Raw genomic sequence first — 25,976 nt, 5'->3', positions numbered from 1 at the left:
CCATCCTGGCCAACATGGTGAAACCCCATCTCTACGAAACAAACAAACAAACAAACAAACAAACAAAATTAGCCGGGCGTGGTGACGCACCTCTGTAATCCCAGCTAATCAGGAGGCTGAGGCAGGAAAATCGCTTGAACCTGGGAGGCGGAGGTTGCAGTGAGCCGAGACTGTGCCATACAGCCCGGGACAGAGCAAAACTCCTTCTCAAAAACAAAACAAAACAAAAACAAAACCTCGTCCTCTTCCTTGCTTTATTTATTTAATTTATTTTTTTGAGATGGAGTTTGCCCAGGCTGGAGAACAGTGGTGTGATCTCGGCTCACTGCAACCTCTGCCTCCTGGGTCAAATGATTCTCCTGCCTGGGCCTCTCGAGTAGCTGAGGTTACAGGCGCCTGCCACTATGCCGGGCTAATTTTTGTATTTTTAGTAGAGATGGGGTTTCACCATGTTGGCCAGGCTGGTCTCGAATTCCCAAACTCAGCAGCCTCCCAAAGTGCTGGGATCACAGGCGTGAGCCACGGCGCCCGACCCCTTGCTTTATTTTTTAATATGCCACTGGTGTGTGTGCCAGGCACTCTAAGCCAACGTTGACTCATTTTCTTCGTAACACCATCTCCCTGAAATTCCATTTTCTGTTATTTGTCCCATTCGTGTCTCTTCTCTTCTACATCGTAAGTTGCACAGGGGGTTCATTTTGCCTGTGGCACCAGCCACCTGGATTCATGCTGGACCCACAAGAACTGTTGGGTAGGAGGAATGTCCTCTCCCTTTTGTCTTGGCCTGGCCAAACCCAATCTGGTCTCCAGCTCAACTCTACCCCAGTGCCCTCTGATGCTAATTTACCCAGCATTCTCCAAGCGCCTCCTTGATCTTACCCCTTCCACATGACATGTTTCAGGACAGGCTCAGAGAGGGCAGACACTATGCCCAAGGCCACACAGCCGGTTAGTGGAACAGTTAGGATTCCAACCTGGCCTTTTTCTTTTTTTTTTTTTTTTTTTTGAGACAGTCTCGCTCTTCCTCTGTCTCCAGGCTGGAGTGGAGTGTCGAGGTATTGGCTCACTGCAGCCTCCGCCTCCTGGGCTCTAGTGATTCTACGTACCCGGCCTTCTGATGCTATGAATGGACGGCTCTGACCACTGAAGTCACACATCAGGCAGCAGAGTTAGCCCAGTGTGTGTTCTGGGTGTGTGTGTGTGTGTGTGTGTGTGTGTGTGTGTATGTGTGTGTGCATGTGAGTCTGTGTGTGCCCGTGCTGGCCAACTAGACTGTTAAGTGCTGCCATGTGTATTTTGCATGTTCCCCCCCCCCAGCCCCCACCCTGGGGGCACAGGACCAGAGCACAGCCCCTGAGCTCACCTGCTCCTCATCCTACTCTTACAGAGCTGAGAAGGTGTGCGAGTCAGAGTTGATGGCTCCCTCCCCTGGGCGCCCAGAGAACCATTTAAAGGCTTCCTAGCACTTATCTCATGCTGTCGCTGTGATTTGTCTACTGTCTGCCTCCTCACCAGACTGTGAGCTCCCAGCCCCCCACCCCGCCCTCACCCTCCCCAGGGCAGATGCTGCGTCTGATTCATCTCACATCCCCAATGCCTGGTGCTGGGCACATAGTAGGTGCTCAAGAAATGTGCACGGGAAGAATGAGGATGGAAGAGGTGGGGCTGAGTCCGTCAAAATTCATTTGTTCGAGTCATTCATTCATTCGTTGAGTCATTCAGTCTGTTGAAAGAGGCAAACACCTGTTGAATGCTCTTAGCCAGGCACTCTGCACAGTCTTGGTGGAAATCCAACAGGACTAACCCATCATTCGTTCATTCATTTTCATTCATTCATTCACTCACTCAACAAAGATGCATGTGGGCCTGCTCTATGCTGGGGCCCTGGAACACAGCAAGTAATCAGACTCAACTCTCCCCGTTGAGGTGCTCACAGCCTAGACGCGGATCTGACCGTCACCACTAAAGGCTAGACAGGCATGTCAGGGGGCCAAGATGGCAGGGGCTGAGGAAAAACTGTCAGACTCAGCTCTGGCTCTTGGGAAGCTTAAAGCCTGGGAGGAAGATGGGTGGGGGGCCGGCATGGAAATAAGGGAAACAAGTTCTCATGTGTTATGCATCGATCTGTTAAGCCCATGGCAAAGGCAAGCAAAACTATTAACCCATTTCACAGCTGAGAAAGGAGACTACCAAGGAGGGGAAATGATTTGTTCATCAGTCTACTAAGGAAACTCTGCCTCCTGTCTCTTTTTTTTTTTTTTTTTTTTTTTTCAGAGTCAGGGTTTCACTCTGTCACCCAGGCTATAGTGCAGTGGCATGATCATAGCTCACTGTAGCCTCTACCTCCCAGGCTCAAGTGATCTTTCCAACTCATGCCTCCTGAGTAGCTGGGACTACAGGTGCACGCCATTGTGCCTGGCTAATTTTTGTATTTTTCTTTTTTTAGACGGAGTCTCGCTCTGTTGCCCAGGCTAGAGTGCAGTGGTGCGATCTCAGCTCACTGCAACCTCCACCTCCTGGGTTCAAGCGATTCTCCTGCCTCAGCCTCCCAAGTAGCTGGGACCACAGGTGCATGCTACCATGCCCAGCTAATTTTTTGTATTTTTAGTAGAGACGGGGTTTCACCACGTTGACCAGGATGGTCTCCATCTCTTGACCTCATGATCCACACACCTCAGCCTCCCAAAGTGCTGGGATTACAGGCATGAGCCACCATGCCCGCCCGGCCAATTTTTGTACTTTTCATAGAGGCCGGGTTTTCCCATGTTGCCCAGGCTGGTCTTGAATTCCTGGGCTCAAGCCATCCTCCCACCTCAGCCTCCCAAAGTGTTGGGATTACAGGCATGAGCCACCGCGTCTGGCCTAATTCTCTACACTAAAATTTATCTGTTTATCCGAATGGTACAGCTTCCGTCTCTTGACGGGACCCTGACTGACACTGGTGATGATAACAATGACAATTATTATTCTGATGGCTGCCTTCCAGGGATGAGCACTTAATATACACGATGGCTCATCTTCTACACTAAGAGCTGGCGTTACTCCCATTTCAGGAAGAAGGATGGCGCCTCGAAGAGGGGGAGGGACTTGTTTGCCCCCCGCCCCCATCTGCCTGTGGGGCTGGGGCTTCTTCCCCCTCAGCAGCACGAGGGCCTGGGAGTCAGAGGACTGGTTTCCAGGCCTGTGTCGCAGAGCAGGAGAGGCAGAAGCACGCAGGGAGAGAAGTGCCGGCACCATGTTGGTTCGGTTTGACAAACACTGAGTCTTCCCTGGGCTCCAGGCATACTGCTGGCTGCCACGAGGCGGCACGTGGCCACCCGCCAAATCCCCAGCACTGCAAGTTCTGCCGAGCAGAGGGGGCCGAGGGCTGTTTTGGAAGACTTCCTGGAGGAAGGGGGCTGACAGACAAGCTCTGTCATGCCAGCGCCTGGCCCTCTAAGTAACCCCCAGCAGCCCTTCAAGGGCAGGGAGCATCAAGAAACAGGTGGGGAGACTGAGGCTTCCCACGGGGCTGACCTGCCCAGGATCACCTGCAGCTTGGGTGGCTGAAGTGCCAGAGGTCATGACATTGAAAGCCCTGGCTCTTGCCAACCAGCTGTCACGAGACCCCCTGCCTACTCTGTACCTCTCCTCTCTAGGGACTCCGAAAGTGGGGATGTCCTCCTTTCAGCACTCCCTTCCTGCTCGGGGACCCAGGTTGTCAGAAATCCCAAGGTCCTGAATTGCTAAAACTGCTATCCCACTCTCATTCCCTTCAGGAGCTGCAGGGGCTGCACGGTGGCCTTCCCCTGTGCCCTGCCCTGCCGACACGTGGCACCTGCATACATCACGGGCTGAATGAAGACACACAGGAACTGGGGACCCACAGCCCCTTTTCTGCTGGCTTTCTGGACAGGCCAGGCCCCTGCCCTGGAGCACCCCCCTTAATTCCTTTTCTACTCCTGCTAATCTTAACACTGGGGACACCTCTTCCAGGAAGCCACCTCTACCCACAGCCTCTCCACCCAAGCCCAGTCCCAGATGTGGGCTCCCACAGGGACCTGGATTCCCTGTGACTTTGCTCTGAGCACTCTGGATTGCAGCAGCAAATGACGTCATCTGCCCTCTGCTAGGCCACAAGCTCAACACTCTGTCCCCAGCACCCAGCTCTGGGCCTGACACAGAGCAGGAGCTCAGTAAATATCTGTTGGATGGATGGATGGATGGATGGATGGATGGACGGATGGATGGATGGATGGAGGAATGAATGGATGACTGGATAAAGGGTGGAAATAGTGAAGAAGTGAAGGGTGCGGAGTGCCTGAGCTTGGCCCTGGGGGAGGCGGCTGTGGGGGCTGTGAGGGGCCTGGGGCGGCCGCTGCTAGGCAGACCTTATTGTAGAGGGCGCAGATGTGCAGAGCCGTGTTCCCCGAGGCGTTCTGGGCTCCAGGCTCAGCCCCGTAGAAGAGCAGGTGCTCCAGGTGCTGAGAATGACCCCGCTGGCAGGCCTGGGCAGGACAGGGAGCGAGGGGCACGGATCAGACCCAGGCTGGATTCCGCCCAGGCTGCTCTCCCTCTGGGCCAAGAGTCTGTCTATGACCTGCGTTCTGGCCTTCGGATGCGAGCGTTCACCGCATCCACCTCCCCATCACCTTTTAGCCTCACTTGCTGCTGAGGGGCCTGGGCTGTCAGCTTCACAACCCAAATGTCCAGTCATTCCAAGCCCCAGGTATCTGGTCTACCTCCTTAAGGAGGCCAAGAGGCCAGCCCATCCCTCTCAGGGATCAAGGCATCTGGTTCCCCAGCCCCTGCTCCCTGAGGGTCTTCATGTCTTCATCCCCCATCTTTTCGTCTTTGGTGACCATGCTGTCCTCATCCCCAAGCTCTATGAGGAGCCTGGCATCTGGCTCCCAGCCCCAGCCCCACGGATGCCTTAGGGACCCAGTCCCCAACCCCAGCCCTTCATGGCCCAGCCCTTCAGGAGCACCTGGTGGATCTCCTGCCAGCCGTTCTCATCAGCTATGCCCAGCTGGGCCCTGTTGTACAGCAGCAGCTCACAGCATCGGGGGTCACCGCCCACCATAGCCGTGTGGAAAAGGGGGGTCAGCCCCCGGCGGTCCTTGTAGTTGGGGGACCCCCCAAGGTCCAGGAGCGCCTAGGAATGGAGAGAGAGCCCAGTAGAAAAACACAGATGACCGTCACATATTAATCTGCTCATTCTCAAGGCCCAGGGGGACTTGGCAGTCCTGGATGAACCAAGTGGCCAATGCCAATCTCAGTTCGGCCATGATGCCCTTGCGCGACCTTGAGCCCAGCCCTTTCCCTCCCTGGACCACTCGGATCCCCTGTAAACAACGTGGGACTTGGTAGATGCCTCCAGAGGACTCTGACACTCTGACATCCTGCCCAGCCTTTCCCCTGGGGGGCAACCTTGGATGAGCCATTGAAGGACACTGGGGCCACAGCACCCACCCATTCCACCTACTACAGGGGGGTTGTGGGGACAAATGAGAGGACAGAGTCTGGATGCAGGAGGGTCCCTGGCCAAGTGGGAGGTGTTATTAGGTCCAGGATCTCAAAGAAGGGGCACAGGGGACAGATAGATAAGCTTGGGTAAGGGCAAGGATCAGGCCAGCCTCACTGAGGCTGGAGGCTACTTCCTGCCCCCACTTGAAGGACAGCTCTGGGGGTGGAAGGCTGGCGATAATGAGCATTAATAGGAGAAAGTGTTGGCAGCAACCTTGTGTGAGGACAGCCTGTAGCAGAGCTGTCCAGCAGAACGTTCCGCCACCGTGGGGATGGTGCGCAACTCCCCGCCCTATACGGTGGCCACGCGTGGCCCTGAGCACCTGAACGTGGCTAGTGAGCCTCAGGACCTGAAACTTTAATTTCACTTCATTCTAATTAATTTAAATTTAAACAGTCCCAGGTGGCCAGTGGCTACTGGCTTGAATAGGTCTGGGGGCTGGGAGGGGTGCGCATGAGCAGGATGGTGGTTTGGGGGTGCATGGGAATGGGGGTACATAAAGAGGGTCTGCTAATTCTAGGCGTATGCTACAGATCCTTGCGGCTGGCGTCTGACTGCATTAGGGGCTCTTCAGGAAAGAATGGGAGGGAGAGAAGGGAGGGGCTGTTTAGCTGGAGCATCTGTGCATTGGGGTGCTTCTCAATGGCTGTTTTTGGGGGCAGCCCATCCTGACCTGTGTGTGAAGCGGAATCAAGTGTCCTGGCGGGGGCAGGGGCAGAAGAAGAGTATTTTAAAATTAGACTGTGCAGCTGACGCTGTGTATGTATTTTGTGGGTGTATGGGTTTGTCTATTTGGGAAAGTGCATTTGAGGCTGTGTACGTGGGGAAGGGGCTGTATTTGGATGTGGGAGAGGAGGGAGCGGAGCTGGTGCAGGGCTGGGCTTGGAAAGGTAGCTGGAGGGCTCTTTTCAGGGTATACGCGGAGGGGCTCTATCTGGAGGCAGAGCAGGGAGCTCACTTCATATTTGAAGGGAAGAGAAGGGTTTATACCTTGGGGAGACAGAGGCAGGTTTGGTATTGAGCTGGGTCACTGTGGATGGAGACCTTCGGGGTGTTTAGGGGAGGAGGCTGTGCCTGGGGCATGCGTCATGTCAGCTGTAGCCCAGGTGGGTGCACCCAGGGGGCCTGACCAGGGTGACACTAGGAGCTGCCTGTCAGTCTATGGAAAGGGGCTTTGTACTGGGGACATGAGAGGGCCCGTTTTTAACAGAAACCCAAGAACCCAGGTTTGAGAAAGAACAAAGGGAAAAGGAGAGAGGGCCCCAGGATGGGGGCGGGGGTACCCCACAGCCTCACCGTGAGTGCCAGGCAGTGTCGGGCACATGCGGCCTTATGCAGCGCTGTCATGCCATCCCGGGCCCGGAAGTCGATGTGGGCCCCGCCCAGGCACAGGGTTCGAATCACCTCTACGGAGCCTTCGGTCTGGGCTGCCAGTGTCAAGGGGGTCTCTGAAGGGCAGGAAAGGCTGGTCACACGGAGCCCGTTCTCTCCTCCATCCCTGCCCATTTTCTAGGCTCTGGAGCGCTCCACCCCACAGCCTCTGGCCCTGCGGCCTCCCCCTCAGGACAGTGGCATGCTTGGGAGACACCCAAACAAGGAGCACTGAGATGGAGGTGTTACAGGCAGAGCATTCGGCCTGGGGTGTCCCCAGGGAAACCACAGAGCCTTGGATCAGTCAGGAATGGATCTGAATACAGATGGCACCCCTGCTCCCCAGCCCTGTCCTGGCCCCAAGGTCTCCTGCTGTGTGCCCCCTCCCTACCTCCCGAATCCGAGTCATGGTAATTGGGGTCCAGCCCCTTGTCCAGCAGCCGCGCCACCTTGTCAGATGTCCCAAGCTGCACATACTCCAGGAACTTCTTCAACCCCGTCTGAGCCACGGGCAAAGAGAGAGAAGACAGGACAGTCAGGAGCAGGGAGGAGAAGCAGGGTCCTTGAGCAAGGCCGTCCAGTGAAAAAACACATGGAGTCATATACACCGTTAAAAAGTGTCTAGCAGCTTCCTTTACAGAGAAAGCATCCAGCCCTTTGGGAGGCCGAGGCAGGCAGATCACTTGGGCCCAGGAGTTTGAAACTAGCCTGAGCAACAAAATGAGACCCCCCCCCCCACCGCTCCCAGTCTCTATAAAAAATGCAAAAAACTAGCCACGCATCGGCCAGGCGCGGTGGCTCAAGCCTGTAATCCCAGCACTTTGGGAGGCCGAGGCGGGTGGATCACGAGGTCGAGAGATCGAGACCATCCTGGTCAACATGGTGGAACCCCGTCTCTTCCAAAAATACAAAACATTAGCTGGGCATGGTGGCACGTGCCTGTAATCCCAGCTCCTCAGGAGGCTGAGGCAGGAGAATTGCCCAAACCCAGGAGGCGGAGGTGGCGGTGAACCAAGATCGCGCCATTGCACTCCAGCCTGGGTAACAAGAGCGAAACTCCGTCTCAAAAAACAAAAACAAAACAAACAAACAAACAAAGAAACAAACAAAAAAACTAGCCACGCGTGGTGGCACACGCCTGTAGTCCCAGCTACTCAGGAGGCTGAGCTGGAAGGATCCTTTGAACCCTGAAAGGTTGAGGCTGCAGTGAGCCATGATTGCACCACTGCACTCAAGCCCAGGTGACAGAGCAAGAGCCTATCAAAAAAAAAAAAAAAAAAAAAAAGAAAAAAAGAAAAGAAAAGAAAGCAGGGTGGGGGTGAACTGTTAATTGTGTTGAAATTCATTTTAATGATATATATTCTTTAACTGACATAGCCACAATGTTATTGTTTCAAAAGACAATTGAGATGAAAATGACTAACGAGATTATTTAACTTTTCTGTTTCTGATACTATGTCTTCGAAACCCAGTGTGTGTTTCACACTCACAGGGAGTCTTGTCTTAGTTGGGACCAACCATGCTGAAAGCTCTCAGTGTGGTTGGCCAGTGGCTCCCAACGTGCAAGTCTGGAGGGATGGAACGTTTAGTGGAGGAAAGAGTTCAATGCATGCTGTGGGCGGGGGAGGGCAGACAAGGAGGGATTGGGAGGTCTTCCTTCTCCAGCATCAAGAATCCCCCATGTCTGACCAAAGCGGTTCCCCGATTTCCTCCCAGCTCTCACCATCAGAGACACAGGGGAGACAGGGGCTGAGGACCGGAGGGCAAGGTACCGGGATCGATAGGGCTGGAGAAGGGGTGGGGGTAATGCCTGGATTTCGAAGAGGTTCAGGCTGTGAGGCTGGGGGAACGGCAGCCTGTCTGTGAGATGGCCTGTAGGCACAAGGACCTTCAACGTCAGGGTCCTGGGCTAAGGCCCGGGAAGCACGGAGGCCTTGGCTGGATGTGGAGAGTCAGGGGAAGAGAAGGGGGACTCAAAGGAGGCCAGGTGGGAATGATGCGACCCCAGGCAGAGGGATGAGGGACAAAAGAGGAAAGTACGAAGGAGCTGTGCCGGAGGTGATGGTATTTGGGGCTGTCTCAAATGTGGTACAGCGTCCCAAGTCGGGGGTGGAGGGGACTGCCAGAGGGGTAGCGGGCTGGAGGAACGTCGAGTCTGTTGGCAAGAGGTGGGGAGGGAAGGTGCTTGGGCAGGGGACTCCGGTGGTAGGGTCTACAGGGGACAGATGCCAGCAGGGTTCTCTCACCTTCGTGTGCAATTTGGCCAGCTGCTTCTCATCCAGGTTGGTCTGTTTGTAAACTCGGGTCTTGTATCGGAACTGAGGTCAGGGGGAGGGTAGTGGGAGAGACACAGAGACTTGCAATCAGGGGCCTGGGGAGAAGGCCTGGAGTAGGGGGAAGGTCTGATCCCCCTCCAGTTCCCTGGTGGGGGGGGGGGTAGCTAAGGGTAGGAGTGGCAACAGCCCTGGAACCTTGGTTTATTGGGCAGAGGGGAGGCAGCGGCTTTTCCGAGAGTGCTGGGTATCATGGCCTAGGTGCGCGGCAATCCCTTCCTTGAAGGAGGAGGAGTCGGGACCCCACGGGGAATGTTCTAGAGTGCCTACTGTAATTGGGAATCCTCCCCCAATTTGATGGGCCAGGAGAAGCTCGGGGCAGGGAAGTGAATTGCCCAAGGCCACTTGGCTGGTCAGAAGTAGAACCGATGGTGATTTGAACTCAGGCCTCTCTGAGTTCCCTGTGCTGCTTAGAAGGTCTGGACTAGAACACTGGATGTCCCCTCGTGAAGGTTTCGGGTGTGTTCAAAGGTGGGCGGTGGACAGATGTATTTCAGGGCATGCCTTCTCTTGTCAGTGAAGGAGTTGGGGAAGCTTCACCTCCAGGTAGGGGACCCCCTTCTCGAAAGACTGGGGGTACTCCCGCAGCAGCCTCTCCTCCTCCAGGAAGTTGGCATCACGGCCTGAGGTGGCCGGCTGGAACAGGCCATAGTTGAGCACATCCTGCAGGCTCTCGCTCAGGGCACAGAGCACCTGCTGCTTGGCCGTCCAGATGGTGGCATCAGGGTTGAAGCGCAGGCATTTCTGGTGGGGGAGGAGACAGGCGACAGGGTGGGTCAGGGGCCAGAGAAGAGCCTCAGGTGGGTTGGGAAGGGAGCTGGGAGCTGGGCGTCGGGGTGATTCCTCCAGGGATACCCAGCACCAGTGGCCTCCCCATGTCAGTTGGGGCCCTGTATCCCCTGCTTCCCCCGTCCCCCCCTGCTGCCAGCCAGTGAGCAGGCACTCACTGTCTGGTGCAGGTCCGGGATGCCAATCCTGAAGACCATCATGCTGAAGTGGGCGTCGTCTGGGACTGACATTGAGCGGCCCTGAAGGCCTCTAATAGAGGCCAGGCTACCAGGTGCCCCACTGCCCTGGCCCCGGGTCCCCCGGGGGCCTCGACCTGGCCCGTCTGGGGAGCTGTCGGACTCTGAGCCCCCCTCGGGACACTCGCTGGCACTGTGGCGTTCCTCGTCCTCGCTTGTCGCGGGGCTGTGGGTCATCGTGGGGCCACGGGGCGACGGGGGACGGCAGCATCACAGGCGGCTGCGAGGGCCAAGGGCGGGCATCAGACTAGGAGATCGGGACCCCCCAGACCCCACAGGCGCTACTCAGTGGTCAAGTGGTCAAGGGCAGCCTCCTCCTACTGCCCAAGATGGACAGGAAGGAGGCTGGGCACACCCTCTGCCTGCAGGGCCTCCCTTGCCGCCTCCTCCCACGCTGGCATGCACACAGCCCCATCCCTGACATGCTTCTGGCATGTGTCTCCTTCCCTGCCCTTGGCCCTGCTTGCAGCCCCCACCCCCCCTGCGCCCCACTTTGCTGGTGACCCAGCGTGGCCGTGTCCCAGAAACCGCAGAATCACCACGGGAGCTACTGGCCCACTTTGCCAGGCCACAGAAAATGCAGCTAAAATTAGCTAAGGACAGACAGGTGGACAAACTGACAGGCATCCTGCCCTCCTGCCATCCTGGCCCCAGCCTGGCCCCTCACCCAGGGCAGTGGGGGGGGGTGGGGTGCGGGGGTTGGGGAGAAGCTGAGGCTGAGATGTAGTAAGGGGGAGATGGAGGCGTGGTGAGCCTGGAGCGGGTGGAGCCGGTGACTTCACTTAAGTGTGGCTGACAACGTGTGGCATGCCGAGTAGTGCTAGGGAATTGGTTGTCCCAGGGGAACAAGGGGCACTGAGATGGGGTGTCATGGGCAGAGCATCTGGCCCGCGGCGTCCCCAAGGGAACCACAAGAAGTGGCCTTTGGAGGTTGGGGCATCTGGAGGTGTGCGGGTGGGTAGGGAGGTTGGCCCGGGAGCACTGTCCTGGCCACCGTGGTGTGGTGCCCCCCGTAGATATGGGTGGCTGCAGATGACCTGTAGCTCTTTTCTAGGACTGCAGGGTGGATAGGCTGGCTTTGCTGGGTACTAGGGGCTCTGCTCTGAGGACTGGGGTGTTAGGAGGGAGGTTAAGAAGTGAGACGAGGGTCTCTGGGACTGAGGTGGGAGGTCATTTCTGGATCCTTGCTGTTCTCCCGTGAGGTGGCCTTATGAGGGTGGGCCCTTTCCAAATGGGATCCGCCTCCCTCCTGTTCTCCCCCAACTCCCACCCCAGCACCGGAAACCAGAATGTCTGGTCTGGTCCCTCCCCCCCCACACCAGGCCCGGTTCCTGCACCGTTGCCATGGAGATGGGAAGCAGTGGAGGGTACTGCTGACTTTGGGGGAGTGGGGATGGGCTGGGGGGTTGGGGAAGGAAAGACGGAGTGTGTGGGGGGGGGGAAGGAGAGTTCCAGGAGCTGTGGGCGAGCGAGCGTCTAACCCAGGGCCGGCGGACCCCTCCCCCACGCGCGGCAGCGCTGCGAAGCCCCTCCCCCTCCAGGTACCCAGCGGGCGCCGCCCCACCTCGTCCCTGCCGAGACCCCGGCCTCCTCCTCCTCACCCCGCCGCAGAGCCCACCTTGCGATCTGGGGCCCGCAGCCACTCCCCCTCGGCTGACCCTGGCTGACCCCCAGCCTCAACCCCGCTGGGAGAGGGTGACCAGTGGGAGGAAAGAAAAGCTGGCCGGGGCGCACGGCTGCCCCAGCCCCCTGGCCGACTCCGGCCCCTCCCCCTCAGGGCTCGCGGGAGGGAGCGGGCACGCTCCGCCGGGGCGGCATGAATCAAACGCTCCTCGGCTAAGAATAGCTGGCACGCAGCTGGTACCAAGACGGGCTGAGGAATCGGCGAGGGGGGGGGCGGAGGACGGGAGAGAGGGGGTGCCCTGGGAGGCTGCGGGGGAACAGGGGGCGGTTGGCGTGGCCGAGAGCGGGGCCCGGGAGAATGAATGGAGGCGGAGGGAGGCGGGGAGGGGCGGGGAGAGAGAGCCCGGGCCGAAGCTGGGAAACTGGTGGGGGAGAGCCCGGGCCGGGGAGAGGGGCGGGGGGCGCCGGGGAGCAGGAGTCGGGGGTGGGAGCCGAGGGGGCGCGCCGGCGGGCGGTGTAGGGACTGGAGACCAGGCGGGGACGCGGGAAGCTGGGGCAGGAGGTGGGAAGGGAAGGGAGGAGCCTGGAAGGAGAAGCGGGAGCTGGAGGGGTCGAAGGGGGCGGAGGAGGCCCGGGCCTAGACCCTCCCTGGAGGAGAAGGGGGACCAGGGTGACCTGGCGAAGGGGCCCAGGTGCGCCAGGATGAGGCGGGGGAGTGGCCGGGCTGGGCGGGGAGGCGGGTACCGGGACTGAGCCCTTGGCCCCTGAGAGCCGGAAGGCGGGTTCGGGATAGGGGCTCTGCTGGCGGGGGATGGGGGGCGCGCCTCCCATCAAGGATGCAATCTGGGACGGGGCACGGGGGACCCGGGCGTAACCCAATTTGGCGTCGCCCAGGGCAACGCTCCCCACCTCACCCGCACCCCCAGCCGCACACCCAGGCCCGGAGCCCGGCGCCAGGCCAAGGACATCCCGGGCGCCCCCGCCCCTTTCCGCGGCCCCGGCCCCGTAGCTCCCCCAACCCCCAGGTTCTCGACCCCCTTACCTGCCTGGCGGGGCTGCTGAGTCCCGGTCGGCGGCGCCCGCGGCCCCTCCCCCCTCCCCCCACCCCCCACCCCCCCGGAGACGGGGGACCCTCAGGCCATGCCCCACCGCCCCGGAGGGCGAGCGGGCCCGGGGAGGGGGCGGGCGGGGGCCGGGGGGGAGGGCGGGAGGGCCGAGGACCTCACCCCCCCCGCGGGCCGGGCCTGGCCATCCGCAGAGCGCCCCCCCTTCCGCCGCGGCCGCCGCGCCCCTCCTCGCCCGCCCCCGGCTCGGTCCGGCCGGCTCCGGGCGCCGCGTCTCCGCCTGCTCTTCCTCCTCCTCTTCCTCGGGCCGCCGCCGCCGCCGCCCGCTCCGCGCCTCCTCTGCCACCCTTCTCGCTCTCTCGCTCTCGCTGTCTCTCCCTCACCCTGTTTCTCTCTCCCTCCCTCTCTCCCTCCCTCCCCTCCCTCCGCCCTCTCCCCTCCCTCCGGGAGTCGGCGGAGGAGACATCGCCCCTCCCCGCGCCCCCAAACCTCGCCCATCCCCCCCACCAACGCCGGCTCCGCCCCCTACCCTTGCCCTCCCCCACCACTCCTCTCCACCTCCGAGTCCCCAGATCCTGACTCCACCCCTGCTTGCTCCCGTACCCCAAAGAAGGGGTCCTGCCCCCGTAAGGGTGCCCCCCACACACCTCAGGACTGGCCCCTCCCAGAGAGCTCTTCGGCCCCCTACACACAGTGGGGCACAATAAATATTTGTTGCCAGACTCTATATCCCCAAATTGAAGTGTGAAGGTTATAGATTCCTACCCGATTCCCCCCCAACCCCCCCCCCACTCTTTCCTTTCCATCTAAGCACCGGGGCCGGGCACATGTGGACATACCTGGGCCAGACCACATTTCCCCAAGGCACAGGTGCATAGTCACCAGCTGAACAGCACCTGCAGACATCCCCACAGGCACGCACTCTCCAGCGCGTGCAAGCCCAGACAGTGCACCTGGGGTACACGGCCGCAAACACACCCAGCTACATGCAGTTGTGTGTCACACCCCTGTGCCTGGGCACACACACAGCACAGAAGCACATGCACACATTTGCCCACCACACGCACACACACGCACACACACACACACACGCACGCAGGCGTTCACCCGGGTATGCATGCCCAGATCTCTCAACACCAAAACGGAGTTACAGCACTGTAGAGACGTGCGCACGCCTTCCCATCACACCCACCCACTGTGCCGTCCATTGCACTGGTTCGCACTCACCCGCTTACATGCCTAACACCGTGCCATCCTTCCCCTCCAGGATAGCTACTGCTGACATTCCTGGAGCATTTTCTGTGTGCCAGGCTCAGAGACTGTCACCATCCCCATTTTCCAGAGGGGGAAGCAAGGCGCAGAGAGGCTAAATAACTTGCCCAAGGTCATCCAGCTATAAGGAGGTGGGAACAGGATCAGGAACGGGGAGGTTGGCTCCAACGTCCCCACTCAATTGCTATTGTGCACTGTTGGGCATATCCCCTCACAGTTGCATATCCTTGATCCTCACACACAGACACACCCAGCCATCTCCTCAGAGCTTGCACGCGTGTGTGTAGGCACGCATATGCAGCCAGCTGTGTGCAGACAGCTAACTCACGCCTGGGACGCACCGGCAAAGGCAGAGCCCACAGGGCAGCAGTGAGTGGTGAGTGGCTCCTTAGCCCAGGCTTCCCCATTCTCCAGCTCCAACAGCACCTCCAGAGCCTGCAAGAGGCAGTTCTAAGCAGCCTCTGGGTTCCCCTCCAGCTGCAGGCTCTCTGGGGTACCCCAGTATGAGATGGAGGAGGTGCCTGCCCAGCCTGGGGAGGCCTCTCTCTCGATGCACGCCCACTAGCCCAGGTGGTGAGCAGCTGAGCCTGGGGAGAGAACAGCTGCCTGTGTTGGCTCCGGCAGCCAGAGAGGCTGTGCACCCCTGCACAGTTTACAAGGCCTTTCCCCACATACGCATTATTTCTTGAGGTCTGTACCTCCTGGTGAGGGACCCAGGTCCCCAGTGGGCACCTGGGAGGCCCAGGCTCTGAGGCAGGGAGCAGACTGCCCAAGGTCACAGTGTCCTCGATGTACCAGGCTTTCTTGGAAAACGGAAGGCTGGAGGCATTGTTTTCCAAGGCCCCTCCTGGGGCTCCCAGCAGCCGAGGGCAGATGCCCTGCTCTTGGAGCCAGAAACCTTGGCTAGCTGCCGCCACACTGGTGACCTCCAGCAGGCCATGCTGCTTCAGAGTCTCAGTCTCCTCCTTTGAAGAGCAGGCCAGTGATCCCTGGCTACTGTGCCCCATGCTTGCTGGCACCGCCAGCCAGGCCTGTGCTGGAAAAGCCCTGCGTGACTCATGGGCCTGGCATAGAGGGGCACGGCATGGCGCCGTGCTTCCGCACCTCCAAGCCCCTCTCCCATTGCCCTCACCACCTCCACCCACGCTGCCACCACCACCCTGAGAACTCGGGTGCCACCAAACCAAAAAGGCGAAGCCTCCAGGCCTTTGACCCCACCAGGAACAGCTACCCCCTCACCCACTCAACAGGTTCATTGAGCACCTACTATGTGCTCGGTAGGCCTTGTGCTAGGGAATCCAGCGGTGCATAAAAACTCCTGCCTTCTTTGGCAGGGGACAGATGTAAACAAACAGATCGTGCCAGTCTCGATTATACCAAAAAGATGAAAAGGGGCATTTTAATAAAGTAAATTGTGGGACAGATAAGGTGGTTGGGGAAGGCTTCCTGGAGCTGAGATCTCGATGGGAAGGAGCTGGGGGGAAAACCTTCCAGAAGGAGGAAAGGACTAGTGCAGAGGCTCTGGGGTTGTAATGAGCTTAGTATTTGGGTAGGAGCCAAAGAGGCCAGGGAAGGTGGAGCCTGGGGGCGGGCAAGGGGAGTGGGGGTGATGAGGCTGCAGAGGTGCAAAGGGTTCTTCCTTCCCAGCCCCCAGCATGGCAGGCTGTGCTGAGGACTAAGGCCCGGGCTTGGCTTCCCTCCTGCTTATGATGGGAAGGTGGGGGAGCAGGGGAGTGGGGAGTGATGTGATCTGATTTATGGTTTGGAAGCATTGCTTTGGCTGCGGCAAGCAGCGGGATTGGAGGGGCTCCGGAGGAAGAAGGGGGAGGGCAGGAAGACTGCAGTGGTCCAGGCTGGGATGAGGTGGCTCTCGGAATGCTCCGGGCTCCTTGAGCACACAACCCAGCATCTGTCGATTTCACCTCCTGGAGAAACCTTCCCTGACTGCTCCTCCAGACTCCCCACCCCCTCCCACCTCCAGCCCCTCACCCTGGGAACTATCTGGCTGCTGGTCTGTGAGTAGCTGGAGCCCCCGGTATCACCCAGCCCAGGGCCCAGGCTGCAGGAGGCTTCTAGTAAAGTGGTCATTTAATCTCCAAGCCCCATCTTCCAGGGCTGTGCACACAGTCACACGCATGCTCTTCACATGTGTCGCCCTGCCCCCACACACACTCACTTGCATCTCCAGACAAGGGCTTGGAGGCTACGATGGGCAATCTAGGGGGCAGGAGAGGCCCCGGAGTCTCCTCCATCGGGTGTGTGGGCGATGGTGGCCCCAGGGTAATAGCAACCTCAGTGAGTCGCTGAGGTCTGCTCCCTCTTCAGGAATGACCAGGCAGGGGAGCAGGGAGCAGTGCTCGGTCCCAGCATCCCGCCACTGCCCATTTGGTTCTAAGTGGTTTCCTGGGCTGAGGCCCGGGCCTGCGTTCTCCAAGATTCCTTGAAGAGTCAGCTCCGTCCTCTTCCTGATTATCTGAGCTTTGGGCCACGGCAGAAGGAAAGAGCAGGGCGGAAGCGAGCTCTGGAAAGTGGAAAGAGGGGGGTGTGCGAGGAGACCCAAGGCGGGGATCCAGGCTTTGGAACGTTGGAGGTTTCCGGCCACAGAGGCAGGGCCTCGAGGGAGCCAAGAGGGGCGGGGAGAGACACACACGGAGGAGCAGAAGAGACCAAGGGACAGACAGAGACAGGAAGAGAGAAGCTGGGAGAGTCGGGAAGCTGGGGGCTAGTGATCTGCACACAGGGCACAGCCACTTAGCAGTTCTCAGAGACCCCCATCCCCCCCTCCTAGACATCCAGACATCTGGAACCTTGGGTGCCAAGAGTACAGCCTAATGCAGGCAGCCTGGCTTTTGGGGGCTTTGGTGGTCCCCCAGCTCTTGAGCTTTGGCCATGGGGCTCGGGGAGCCGAGAGGGAGTGGGAGGGAGTCTGGGGAGGTGCCCAGGAGGAGGAGCGGGAGAGGGAGGCCCTGATGCGGAAGGTGAGCTCTGGACTGTCAGGGAGCTATGGGTGGCAAACTGTGGGCCTGGGGGCGGGTGTTGCAAGGTTAGGGAAATGGACAAGGAGGAGCGATCGGAATAGTCTCAGAGGAGGGGGCTGATGGGCTCAAAGACAGGACTCAGGAGGCAGAGAACGAGTTAAGAGTTGGAAAAGGGCGTGTGGGGCATCTTGGTGGCAGACTGGGGCTCACCACCCCTGCCCTGCCCCAGCATCTGCAGGAGGCCCTGGGACTGCCTGCTGGGAGGGGGGATGAGAATCCTCCCGGAACTGTTGAGGGCAAAGAGGACTGGGAGATGGAGGAGGACCAGGGAGAGGAAGAGGAGGAAGCAACGCCAATCCCATCCTCCAGCTCCAGCCCTTCTCCCACCCCTGAGGACACCGTCACCTACATCCGTGAGTAACCAGAAGCCCCCGCCCCCAAACCCCCAGGCCTCCGCTATCACTTTCGCAAAAATGAAGGGTCGGTTCACTGCCCGGTGGCCTTTCAGCTGTCCATTGCCCAGCCCTGAGCCCCCACACCCCTAGAAGCCCCAGGTCCACGGCCATGCCTCCTAAGAACCTGGGCCACTCGATCCTACCTTCCAGGAATCCCGTCCCACCCCACCCCCGCCCCTCCCTCAGGAGCCCTAGGTCCCAGTTGTCCAGGTCCTCAGGCTCCCCCTCCAGCACGATCCCTGTGTGTCCGCAGTGGGCCGCCTGGCCGGCCTGGACGCAGGCCTGCACCAGCTGCACGTCCGTCTGCACGCGTTGGACACCCGCGTGGTCGAGCTGACCCAGGGGCTGCGGCAGCTGCGGAACGCGGCGGGCGACACCCGCGATGCCCTGCAAGCCCTGCAGGAGGCGCAGGGTCGCGCCGAGCGCGAGCACGGCCGCTTGGAGGGTGAGTCCGCGGTGCGCGGGGTGGAAAAAAAATGAGACTATCTGGGCCAGGTATGGGACTGGTGGGAAAGTGGCCCTCGGTGCCCGGGGCGGGAGGGTGGGTTCGGGAGAACTGGGGTGTGCTGGGGGACAGGGAGGTTAGAGAGCTGGGAGGCCGAAGGCGTGGAGCAGAGCTGGCACACCGTAGCCGCGCGGACCCGACTGGGGCAGCGCCACGCCCCCTCCAGTCCCGCCCCCACTGCCTGGCCCCGCCCCTGGCAGACCGGACTCTCCGCCTCTGGGCTCCCGCGGTTCTGGCCACGCCTCCTCCCAGCCCACCCAACGAGGTCCTGACCCCGCCTCCCTCCACCCCCGGTGCTTTAGCCCCGCCCCCTTCCCGCCTCCAAATCCATGACCCCGCCTCCTCTACCCGGCGGGATCCGCAGGCTGCCTGAAGGGGCTGCGCCTGGGCCACAAGTGCTTCCTACTCTCGCGCGACTTCGAAGCGCAGGCGGCGGCGCAGGCGCGGTGCACGGCGCGAGGCGGGAGCCTGGCGCAACCCGCGGACCGCCAGCAGATGGAGGCGCTCAGTCGCTACCTGCGCGGGGCGCTCGCCCCCTACAACTGGCCCGTATGGTTGGGCGTGCACGATCGGCGCGCCGAGGGCCTCTACCTCTTCGAAAACGGGCAGCGCGTGTCCTTCTTCGCGTGGCACCGCGCACCCCGCCCCGAGCCCGGCGCCCGGCCCAGCGCCACGCCGCACCCGCTCAGCCCGGACCAGCCCAACGGCGGCACGCTGGAGAACTGCGTGGCGCAGGCCTCTGACGACGGCTCCTGGTGGGACCACGACTGCCAGCGGCGCCTCTACTACGTCTGCGAGTTCCCCTTCTAGCGGGGCTGGTTACCCGCCTCTGCACCCATCCCACCACCCGGCCTTCTCCTGTGCCGTGCCCACGCTCCTCCGATATTGCCCTTCACTCCCTGCCCACGGATGGCAGCGTCCCCCCGCGCCCCGTCCCCCGGGCTGGGCCCTCCTGGGAGGGCTCTTGCGGTGCTGGGACCCCTCCGTGTCAGTGCCTTTCCTTGAAGGGGCTGGCAGCAGGCTAGGTCCGGTGCCAATAAATCCTTGTGGAATCTGACTTGAGGGCCGTTGAAGGCACTCTTGGACTTTATCTCCTGCAACGGAAGACGGGAAGGGCCAGACCCGGGTCTTTAGGCGCCTGTCCTGGCCTTTGGATGCCTGCTTTTTGCAGATGTCATTTGAGTCGTCAGAGTGATGGAGAAACACAGGTGCATATGTACACACGGTCATCTGCTCCTTTGCACAGATGCCCGGAGTGCACGCGTGTAAACGCTGTAGGCACCTTCACCTCCATCGTGCCCTCTCTCTCGGCCTTTGGGACGCAGGGCCTGCCAGCCGCCCCAGGCGGTGGCTTTGGTCCTTTTCAAAGAGATTTGGGAAACATGAAGGAGCTAAAGGCTCTGACAAGTCCTGCAGGAAAGAGCCCGTTTAATTTGTTTAAGTGGTGTGCCGCCAGTTTGTTTCCCCTGATATCATTTCACGGACTTGTTGAGATGATATATTGAAACATGGACTTAAGGACCCACCCAACCCTGAAGCTTAGACTTCCAATTTTTCCTCCTCTGCTTCCTGCCAGTGAGGCCAGGAGCCCAGCCCTTCCCCACTGTGAGCCTCGGTTTCCTCATCTGAACATGGGCACAATCCCTTCTACCTTCTACAGCTCTTGGGATGTTCAGGTGAGGCCAGGACAGTGCGCATTTGGGGATGGCTGAAGTTGAGCCACACTCTGCCTGCCTTCCTCTTTTTTGTTTTGTTTTGTTTTGTTTTGTTTGTTTGCTTTTTTTGAGACAGAGTCTTGCTCTGTCAGCCAAGCTGGAGTGCAGTGGTACAATCATGACTCACTGCAGCCTCAACCTCCTGGGCTCAAGCAGTCCTCCCACCTTAGCCCCTCAAGAAGCTGGGACTACAGATGCACCCCACCACACCTGGCTAATTTTTGCATTGTTTGTAGAGGGCGGGTTTTGCCATGTTGCCCAGGCTGGCCTTGAACTCCTGAGCTCAAGCAATCTGCCTGTCTGGGCCTCCCAAAGTACTGGGAATACAGGTGTGAGCCACCTTGCCCCGCCCTCCCTCACCATTTTTCATACCTTTACTCCTTGGGGGCAGTGAAGACACTCAGGAATCAGCCAGCCTGGGCCTCAGCATAGTGGACAGCTCTGATTGGAGGAGAGGCGCTTTAGAAATCACCCTAGGACCTCCCCCAGTATTGGCATCGTGGGCATGAGCCTGACATCAGGGAGCCCAGGAATGGGGATGTGACCCTGTCTGTCCTTACCACTGTCCCCTCCTTCAGCCATGGCACCACTGCCTAAAGGGACACCGTTGGATCCACGCATGGGAAGAGCAAACCATCACTGTCAGCTTGGATAGAGGGGAGATCGGCCACCCTTCTCCCTTCAGGAGTTATTTCTCAGTCCTGCAGCCCCACAGGAATACAGAATAGGACAGTGCGGGTGTGGCCTGGAGTCAGCCTTCAATCAGAAATTCTCCCCACGCTGAGCTTCAGTTTCCCTGGGGAGGGACAGACAACCTGATATCTTAAAGCCAACCAGAGGTCAGATTAGGCAGACAACGATGACTACTTATGATTTCCCAGAGAGGTCCCCGCCCTTGCAGAGCTTCCATTCTGGAAAGTATGTGGGTGTGGTGCACCATGGTTACCTGCCCGGATTCTGGAGCCAGATGCCTCAGATTCCAATCCTATCTCAGCCGCTTATCTCCTGGGAAAACCTGAGTGAGACGTAACCTTGCTGCTTCTCAGTGTCTCCATCTGTACTGTGGGGATAAAAACAATATTGATCTAGAATAGTACCAGATACAGAGGAGTCTGCAATTCCCAATCTGATCTTCCCCAGGACAAGCCAACCTCACCTTCACCTCTGTGTGTTCTCTCCTGACACTGTGCTCTTGTATATGCAAAGATTTCCATCCTCCTTTCTCTGCAGGGTAAATACCCACTCCCAAGAATTGGATAACACATCACCCCACACAACCAGAATTTCCCCCCACCCCACGTGGGGTTAGGGACCCCCTCTGGTATCCACAAACCTCTTGTTCCTCTCTTGACCCAGCCCTGACCAGCCAGGCTGAGGGACACTCCAGGTGTGTGTGTGGTGGGGGGCAGGACAGGGCATGACTATCTCCGTGTCCTCAGCATCGCCTGGCACATGACAGCCCTTTGAAAGAAGATGCTTATGTGGCGTCATGCTGGGGACCCTGAGATGAGTCGGATCTCTGCTGCTTTTCCTCCCTGGCCTTCTCCAGGCTGGGTGAGGCACCTCCTCTAGTTTTCCATAGGGCCCAGGGCTTTCCACATCACTTTAAATGCCACCGTCTGGTCTGACAATGTCTGTCTCTCTGGCAGTGCCTGGAGCTACCATACCAAGCACAGGTAGAGCTATGGGCGTGCAGAGAGAGAGGTCCAAGGTGGGGAGTGGCATGCCTGCAAGGACTGTTTATACATCGGAACAGCAGCCTATAAGTGGCCTTCGGTGCGGATTCCTGACTAATCTGCGTGGGAAACCTACCCTTTCCTCCAGGAAGCCCCACCAGGCTTCCCACGGGCCAGAGATTGCCAATGTCCTCTCTCTGAATTTCTGCAGAGCGCCTGTAGTTTGCAAGGCCAGAGTCATGGACTAGGCGAGGCCTCTGCAGCTGATTGGGGTGGATCCATGAAGTGATCTGAGGGAAGTAGTAGAGGAAGGGCAGGAGGCCTGGGATGATTCAGCAAACGAGGAAGAACCAGCGGCCGCAAGGGCTTGCAGGGCGACAGAGCCCAGGAGGCCAAGCAGCACGCCCCTTACTGCCTTCCCAGAACCACGTTTTTCTGCAGTAACTGGGTGACTCCAACAGGTCACCTCGCAAGCCCCGCCCCCTCCTCCCACGTGAGGTTCCCCTCCATTTCCCAGCAAGCCTGAGGGCCATGCCTTGGCGGTGAGGTCGGAGCTCCGCAGTCTCCAATCAGAGCTCAGACCCCTCCTCTCCTCCCAGGCCTCGCCCCGCGGTACTTTGGGAAATGTAGTCCGGTCACGCGCCCAAAGGTAGGAAAACCCCAAGCTGTGAAGTCTTAGCATTCAGCTTGCACTTGGATCTCTCAGACGAGAGTTTTTCAAAACAGGCCCGTTTCCTTGGGTACATCATAACCATTTTTTGAAAAGTAAAATAAGTTCATATGAAATATTAGAATCGTAGAAAATGGCTCAAGCCTGTAATCCCAGCACTTTGGGAGGCCGAGGCGGGTGGATCACAAGGTCAACAGATCGAGACCATCCTGGTCAACATGGTGAAACCCCGTCTCTACTAAAAATACTAAAAATTAGTTGGGCGTGGTGGCGCGTGCCTGTAGTCCCAGCTACTCAGGAGGCTGAGGCAGGAGAATTGCCTGAACCCAGGAGGCGGAGGTTGCGGTGAGCCGAGATCGCGCCATTGCACTCCAGACTGGGCAACAAGAGCGAAACTCTGTCTCAAAAAAAAAAAAAAAAAAAAAAAAAAAAAGAATCGTAGAAAATGATAAGCTTTTCAAAATTTGAACGTCAGTATACCGAATCACAACATAAAATTCAATATAAAATTTCTTTGTGGCTAAACGCTGGTCCAAACCAACTTAGTTTCTTTGTTTTCTATTTATTTATTTCCTTTTTATTATTTATTTATTTATTTAGAAACGGAGTCTCACTCTGCCACCCAGGCTGGAGGACAGTAGTGGCACAATCGTACTCATTGCAGCCTTAACCTCCTACGCTAAACCAATCCTCCCACCTCAACTTCCTGAGTGGCTGGGATTACAGGCGTGCACCTTACAAAAACAACGCAAAGGCCGGGCGCGGGGGCTCACGCCTGTAATCCCAGCACTCTGGGAGGCCGAGGTGTGTGGATCACAAGGTTAGGGGTTAGAGACCAGCCTGGCCAATAGGTGAAACCCCGTCTCTACTAAAAATACAAAAATTAGATGGGCGCGGTGGCAGGCGCCCGCAGTCCCAGCTACTCAGGAGGCTGAGGGAGAAGAATCACTTGAACTTGGGAGATGGAGGTTTCAGTGAGCCGAGATTGTGCCACTGCGCTTCAGCCTGGGTGACAGAGCAAGACACTCCGTCTCAAAAAACAAACAAAAACAAAGAAAAACAAAATTTTAATTTGGAAATAATTTTAAACTTATAGATAACCTGAACATAAGGCCGGGTGCGGTGGCTCAAGCCTGTAATCCCGGCACTTTGGGAGGCCGAGGCGGGTGGATCACGAGGTCAAGAGATCGAGACCATCCTGGTCAACATGGTGAAACCCTGTCTCTACTAAAAATACAAAAATTAGCCAGGCATGGTGGCACATGCCTGTAGTCCCAGCTACTCGGGAGGCTGAGGCAGGAGAATTGCCTGAACCCAGGAGGCGGAGGTTGCGGTGAGCCAAGAAGGCGCCATCGCACTCCAGCCTGGCTAACAAGAGCGAAACTCCGTCTCAAAAAAATAAATAAATAAAGATAACCTGCACATATATAAACCCCGTAGTACAAATACTCAGATTTATTTATTAACGGTTTGTGCCCTTGCTTTGGCTTCATGGTTCCATCTGTTCACCCACCCACCCACCCATCCTAGCCCAGTCATCAGGGACAAGCAAGACAAAGTCAGATTTGTTGACCCATTGAAATGATGGCGATCACTCCCCAGAGGAGAAGCTGCAATCGAATCATAGCATTTGGAGGAAGACAGAAATTGGGGTGAAATTTAAGTGAAGCAATGTTTAGATAGGTTTAGAACAAGGGAGGAATCTGTGTAAGTGAGTCAACATCAAGCCTGGGCCAAGTGCAGTAGCTCACCAGGAGCCCAAGACCAACCTGGGTAACAGTGAAACACAGTCTCCATGGAAGGAAGGAAAGAAGAAAGGAAGGAAGGGAGGGAGGGAGGGAGGGAGGGAGGGAGGGAGGGAGGGAGGCAGGGAGGGGGAGAAGGAGGAGGGGAGGGGAGGGGGGGAGAGAAGAGGGGAGAATTATTTGGGCGTGGTGGTAGGGGATGCCTTGAGCCCAGGAGTTTCAGGTTGCAGTGAACTATATGACTGTACCACTGTATTCCAGTCTGCATGACAGAATGACACTCTGTCTCCAAAATAAATAAATAAATAAATAAATCAGATTTGAACTGCAAAGTGGACCTAAGGTCCCGTTTCCCTGGAAACTACAGTGTTAATATAAATGTGGCATGCTGTGCCCAGAAACTCTTTATTTAAAGCTCTGCACCGGGGCTGGAAATTGAGGCTCCTTATCTTTGTCAAAGTGACGGAGATCTTCCAGGCAACAGCGATTAGGCTGTTTCATTCTTACAGATGATAGACTTTCAAACAGCCAAGTTTCCGACAGTCTGTGATTTTAGAGCACAAAGTTTCTCAGAGAGTAAGATAGCAGTGGTCATTCACGAAGGCGGCTGCCAGGACACTCTCGTCGCTGCAGCTCGCCCCCGGGTGAAATGTGTGCTGCTAACCTTGCCATTGGTTTCATCTGGATCTATAGATGATGGGCAGGCCAGACCCTTACAGTATTAGCTAGTTTTAGCTCATATATATATAATTTTTCTTTTCTTCTTCTTTCTCTTTCTCTCTCTCCCCCGATCTTTCTTTCTTTTTTCTTTTCCTTTTTTAGACGGAGTTTTGCTCTGTCGTTCAGGCTGGAGGACTGTGGCGCAACCTCCGTTTCCCAGGTTCAGACAATTCCGCCTCAGCCCCCGGAGGATGGAGTGCCGTGGTGCAATCCCAGCTCACTGCCGCTTAACTGCCTGGGCTTCAGCAATTTCCCCCCAGGCAGCCTCCCAAGTAGCTGGGACCAAAGACCTGCGCCACCACACTCAGCCAATTTTATTACTGTTATTTGAAGAGACTAGGTCTCTCCCAGGCTGGTCTGAAACTTGTGGGCTCAAGGAATCCTCCCTCCTGCCTCGGCCTCCTAAAGTGCTCGGATTATAGGCATGAGTCACGGTGCAGGGCCTTACCTGTTTATTTTCTAAAGCATTTAAGGGTCAGTTACACCTATCATGCGTGTAACTAAATTCTTCAGTGTGTATTTCCTCAGAATAGAAACATTACCGTCCGTAACCACAGCAATCAACTTCTGTAAATGTAGCATATATGCATACTCTTATCTAATCCACTGGCGATATTCAAAATTATGTCAGTTTACCCAATGATGTCCTTCACAGCACTTCCCCACAGTTCAGCAGCCCATCTGGGGTCAGGCATTGCATGTAGTTGTCTCTTCTTTTTCTTTCTTTTAAGATGGAGTCTCGTTCCGTCGCAAAGGCTGGAGTACAGTGGCACGATCTCAGCTCACTTCAACCCCCACCTCCCAGGTTCAAGCAATTCTCCTGTCTCAGCCTCCCAAGTAGCTGGGATTACAGGCACCTGCCACCACGCCCAGCTAATTTTTGTACTTTTAATAGAGATGAGGTTTCACCATGTTGGCCAGGCTGGTCTTGAACTCCTGACTTCAGGTGATCCACTTGCCTTGGCCTCCCAAAGTGCTGGGATTACAGGCATGAGCCACCGCACCCGGCCAGTTGTCATGTCTCTTTAGCCTGCATGAATCTGGAACATATTTATGATATTGACATTTTGGAAGAACAGCTCCTTGCCCTTTTAAAAATAGAAGTTCCACATTTTGGCCAGGTGCCGTGGCTCACGCCTGTAATCCCAGCACTCTGGGAGGCTGAGGCAGGTGGATCACGAGGTCAGGAGATTGAGACGATCCTGGCCAGCATGGTGAAACCCTGTCTCTACTAAAATACAAAAATTTAGCTGGGGATGGTGGTGGGTGTCTGTAGTCCCAGCTACTGGGGAGACTGAGGCAGAAGAATTGCTTGAAC

The 25,976-nt window shown here is 57.6% G+C and overlaps 2 protein-coding genes across 6 annotated transcripts in view; one reads left to right on the top strand and one right to left on the bottom strand.

Moving 5' to 3' along the window:
* Positions 1-13,338, bottom strand: part of SHANK1 (SH3 and multiple ankyrin repeat domains 1) — a 59,846-nt gene extending 46,508 nt beyond the window's left edge. For 3 of the 5 annotated variants that reach the window (XM_039466363.2, XM_039466366.2, XM_039466367.2), the window contains exons 1-8: positions 12,901-13,336; positions 10,158-10,455; positions 9,751-9,954; positions 9,124-9,195; positions 7,269-7,377; positions 6,803-6,954; positions 4,967-5,134; positions 4,371-4,487 (exon numbers count right to left, since the gene is read on the bottom strand). In XM_039466363.2, coding sequence (XP_039322297.1) covers positions 4,371-4,487; positions 4,967-5,134; positions 6,803-6,954; positions 7,269-7,377; positions 9,124-9,195; positions 9,751-9,954; positions 10,158-10,412 — 1,077 coding nt within the window. In that variant the 5' untranslated portion in view covers positions 10,413-10,455; positions 12,901-13,336. Of the gene's footprint in view, positions 1-4,370; positions 4,488-4,966; positions 5,135-6,802; positions 6,955-7,268; positions 7,378-9,123; positions 9,196-9,750; positions 9,955-10,157; positions 11,789-12,900 lie in introns of those variants that run through there. The other 2 variants (XM_039466368.2, XM_039466364.2) reach the window with 2 other exon arrangements.
* A 3,483-nt stretch (positions 13,339-16,821) lies between these two features.
* On the top strand, positions 16,822-19,189 carry CLEC11A (C-type lectin domain containing 11A). Its single transcript, XM_003940405.3, has 4 exons — positions 16,822-17,172; positions 17,402-17,585; positions 17,881-18,072; positions 18,497-19,189. The coding sequence occupies exons 1-4, from the start codon at positions 17,026-17,028 to the stop codon at positions 18,940-18,942; spliced, it is 969 nt and encodes a 322-aa protein (XP_003940454.1). The 5' UTR covers positions 16,822-17,025; the 3' UTR covers positions 18,943-19,189.
* The last annotated feature ends 6,787 nt before the right edge of the window (positions 19,190-25,976 follow it).

Source organism: Saimiri boliviensis, chromosome 14, assembly GCF_048565385.1.
Source record: "Saimiri boliviensis isolate mSaiBol1 chromosome 14, mSaiBol1.pri, whole genome shotgun sequence".
NCBI lineage: Eukaryota > Metazoa > Chordata > Mammalia > Primates > Cebidae > Saimiri > Saimiri boliviensis.
The sequence above is the reverse complement of the archived record's forward strand: the minus strand, read 5'-3'. Positions and strand labels throughout refer to the sequence as shown.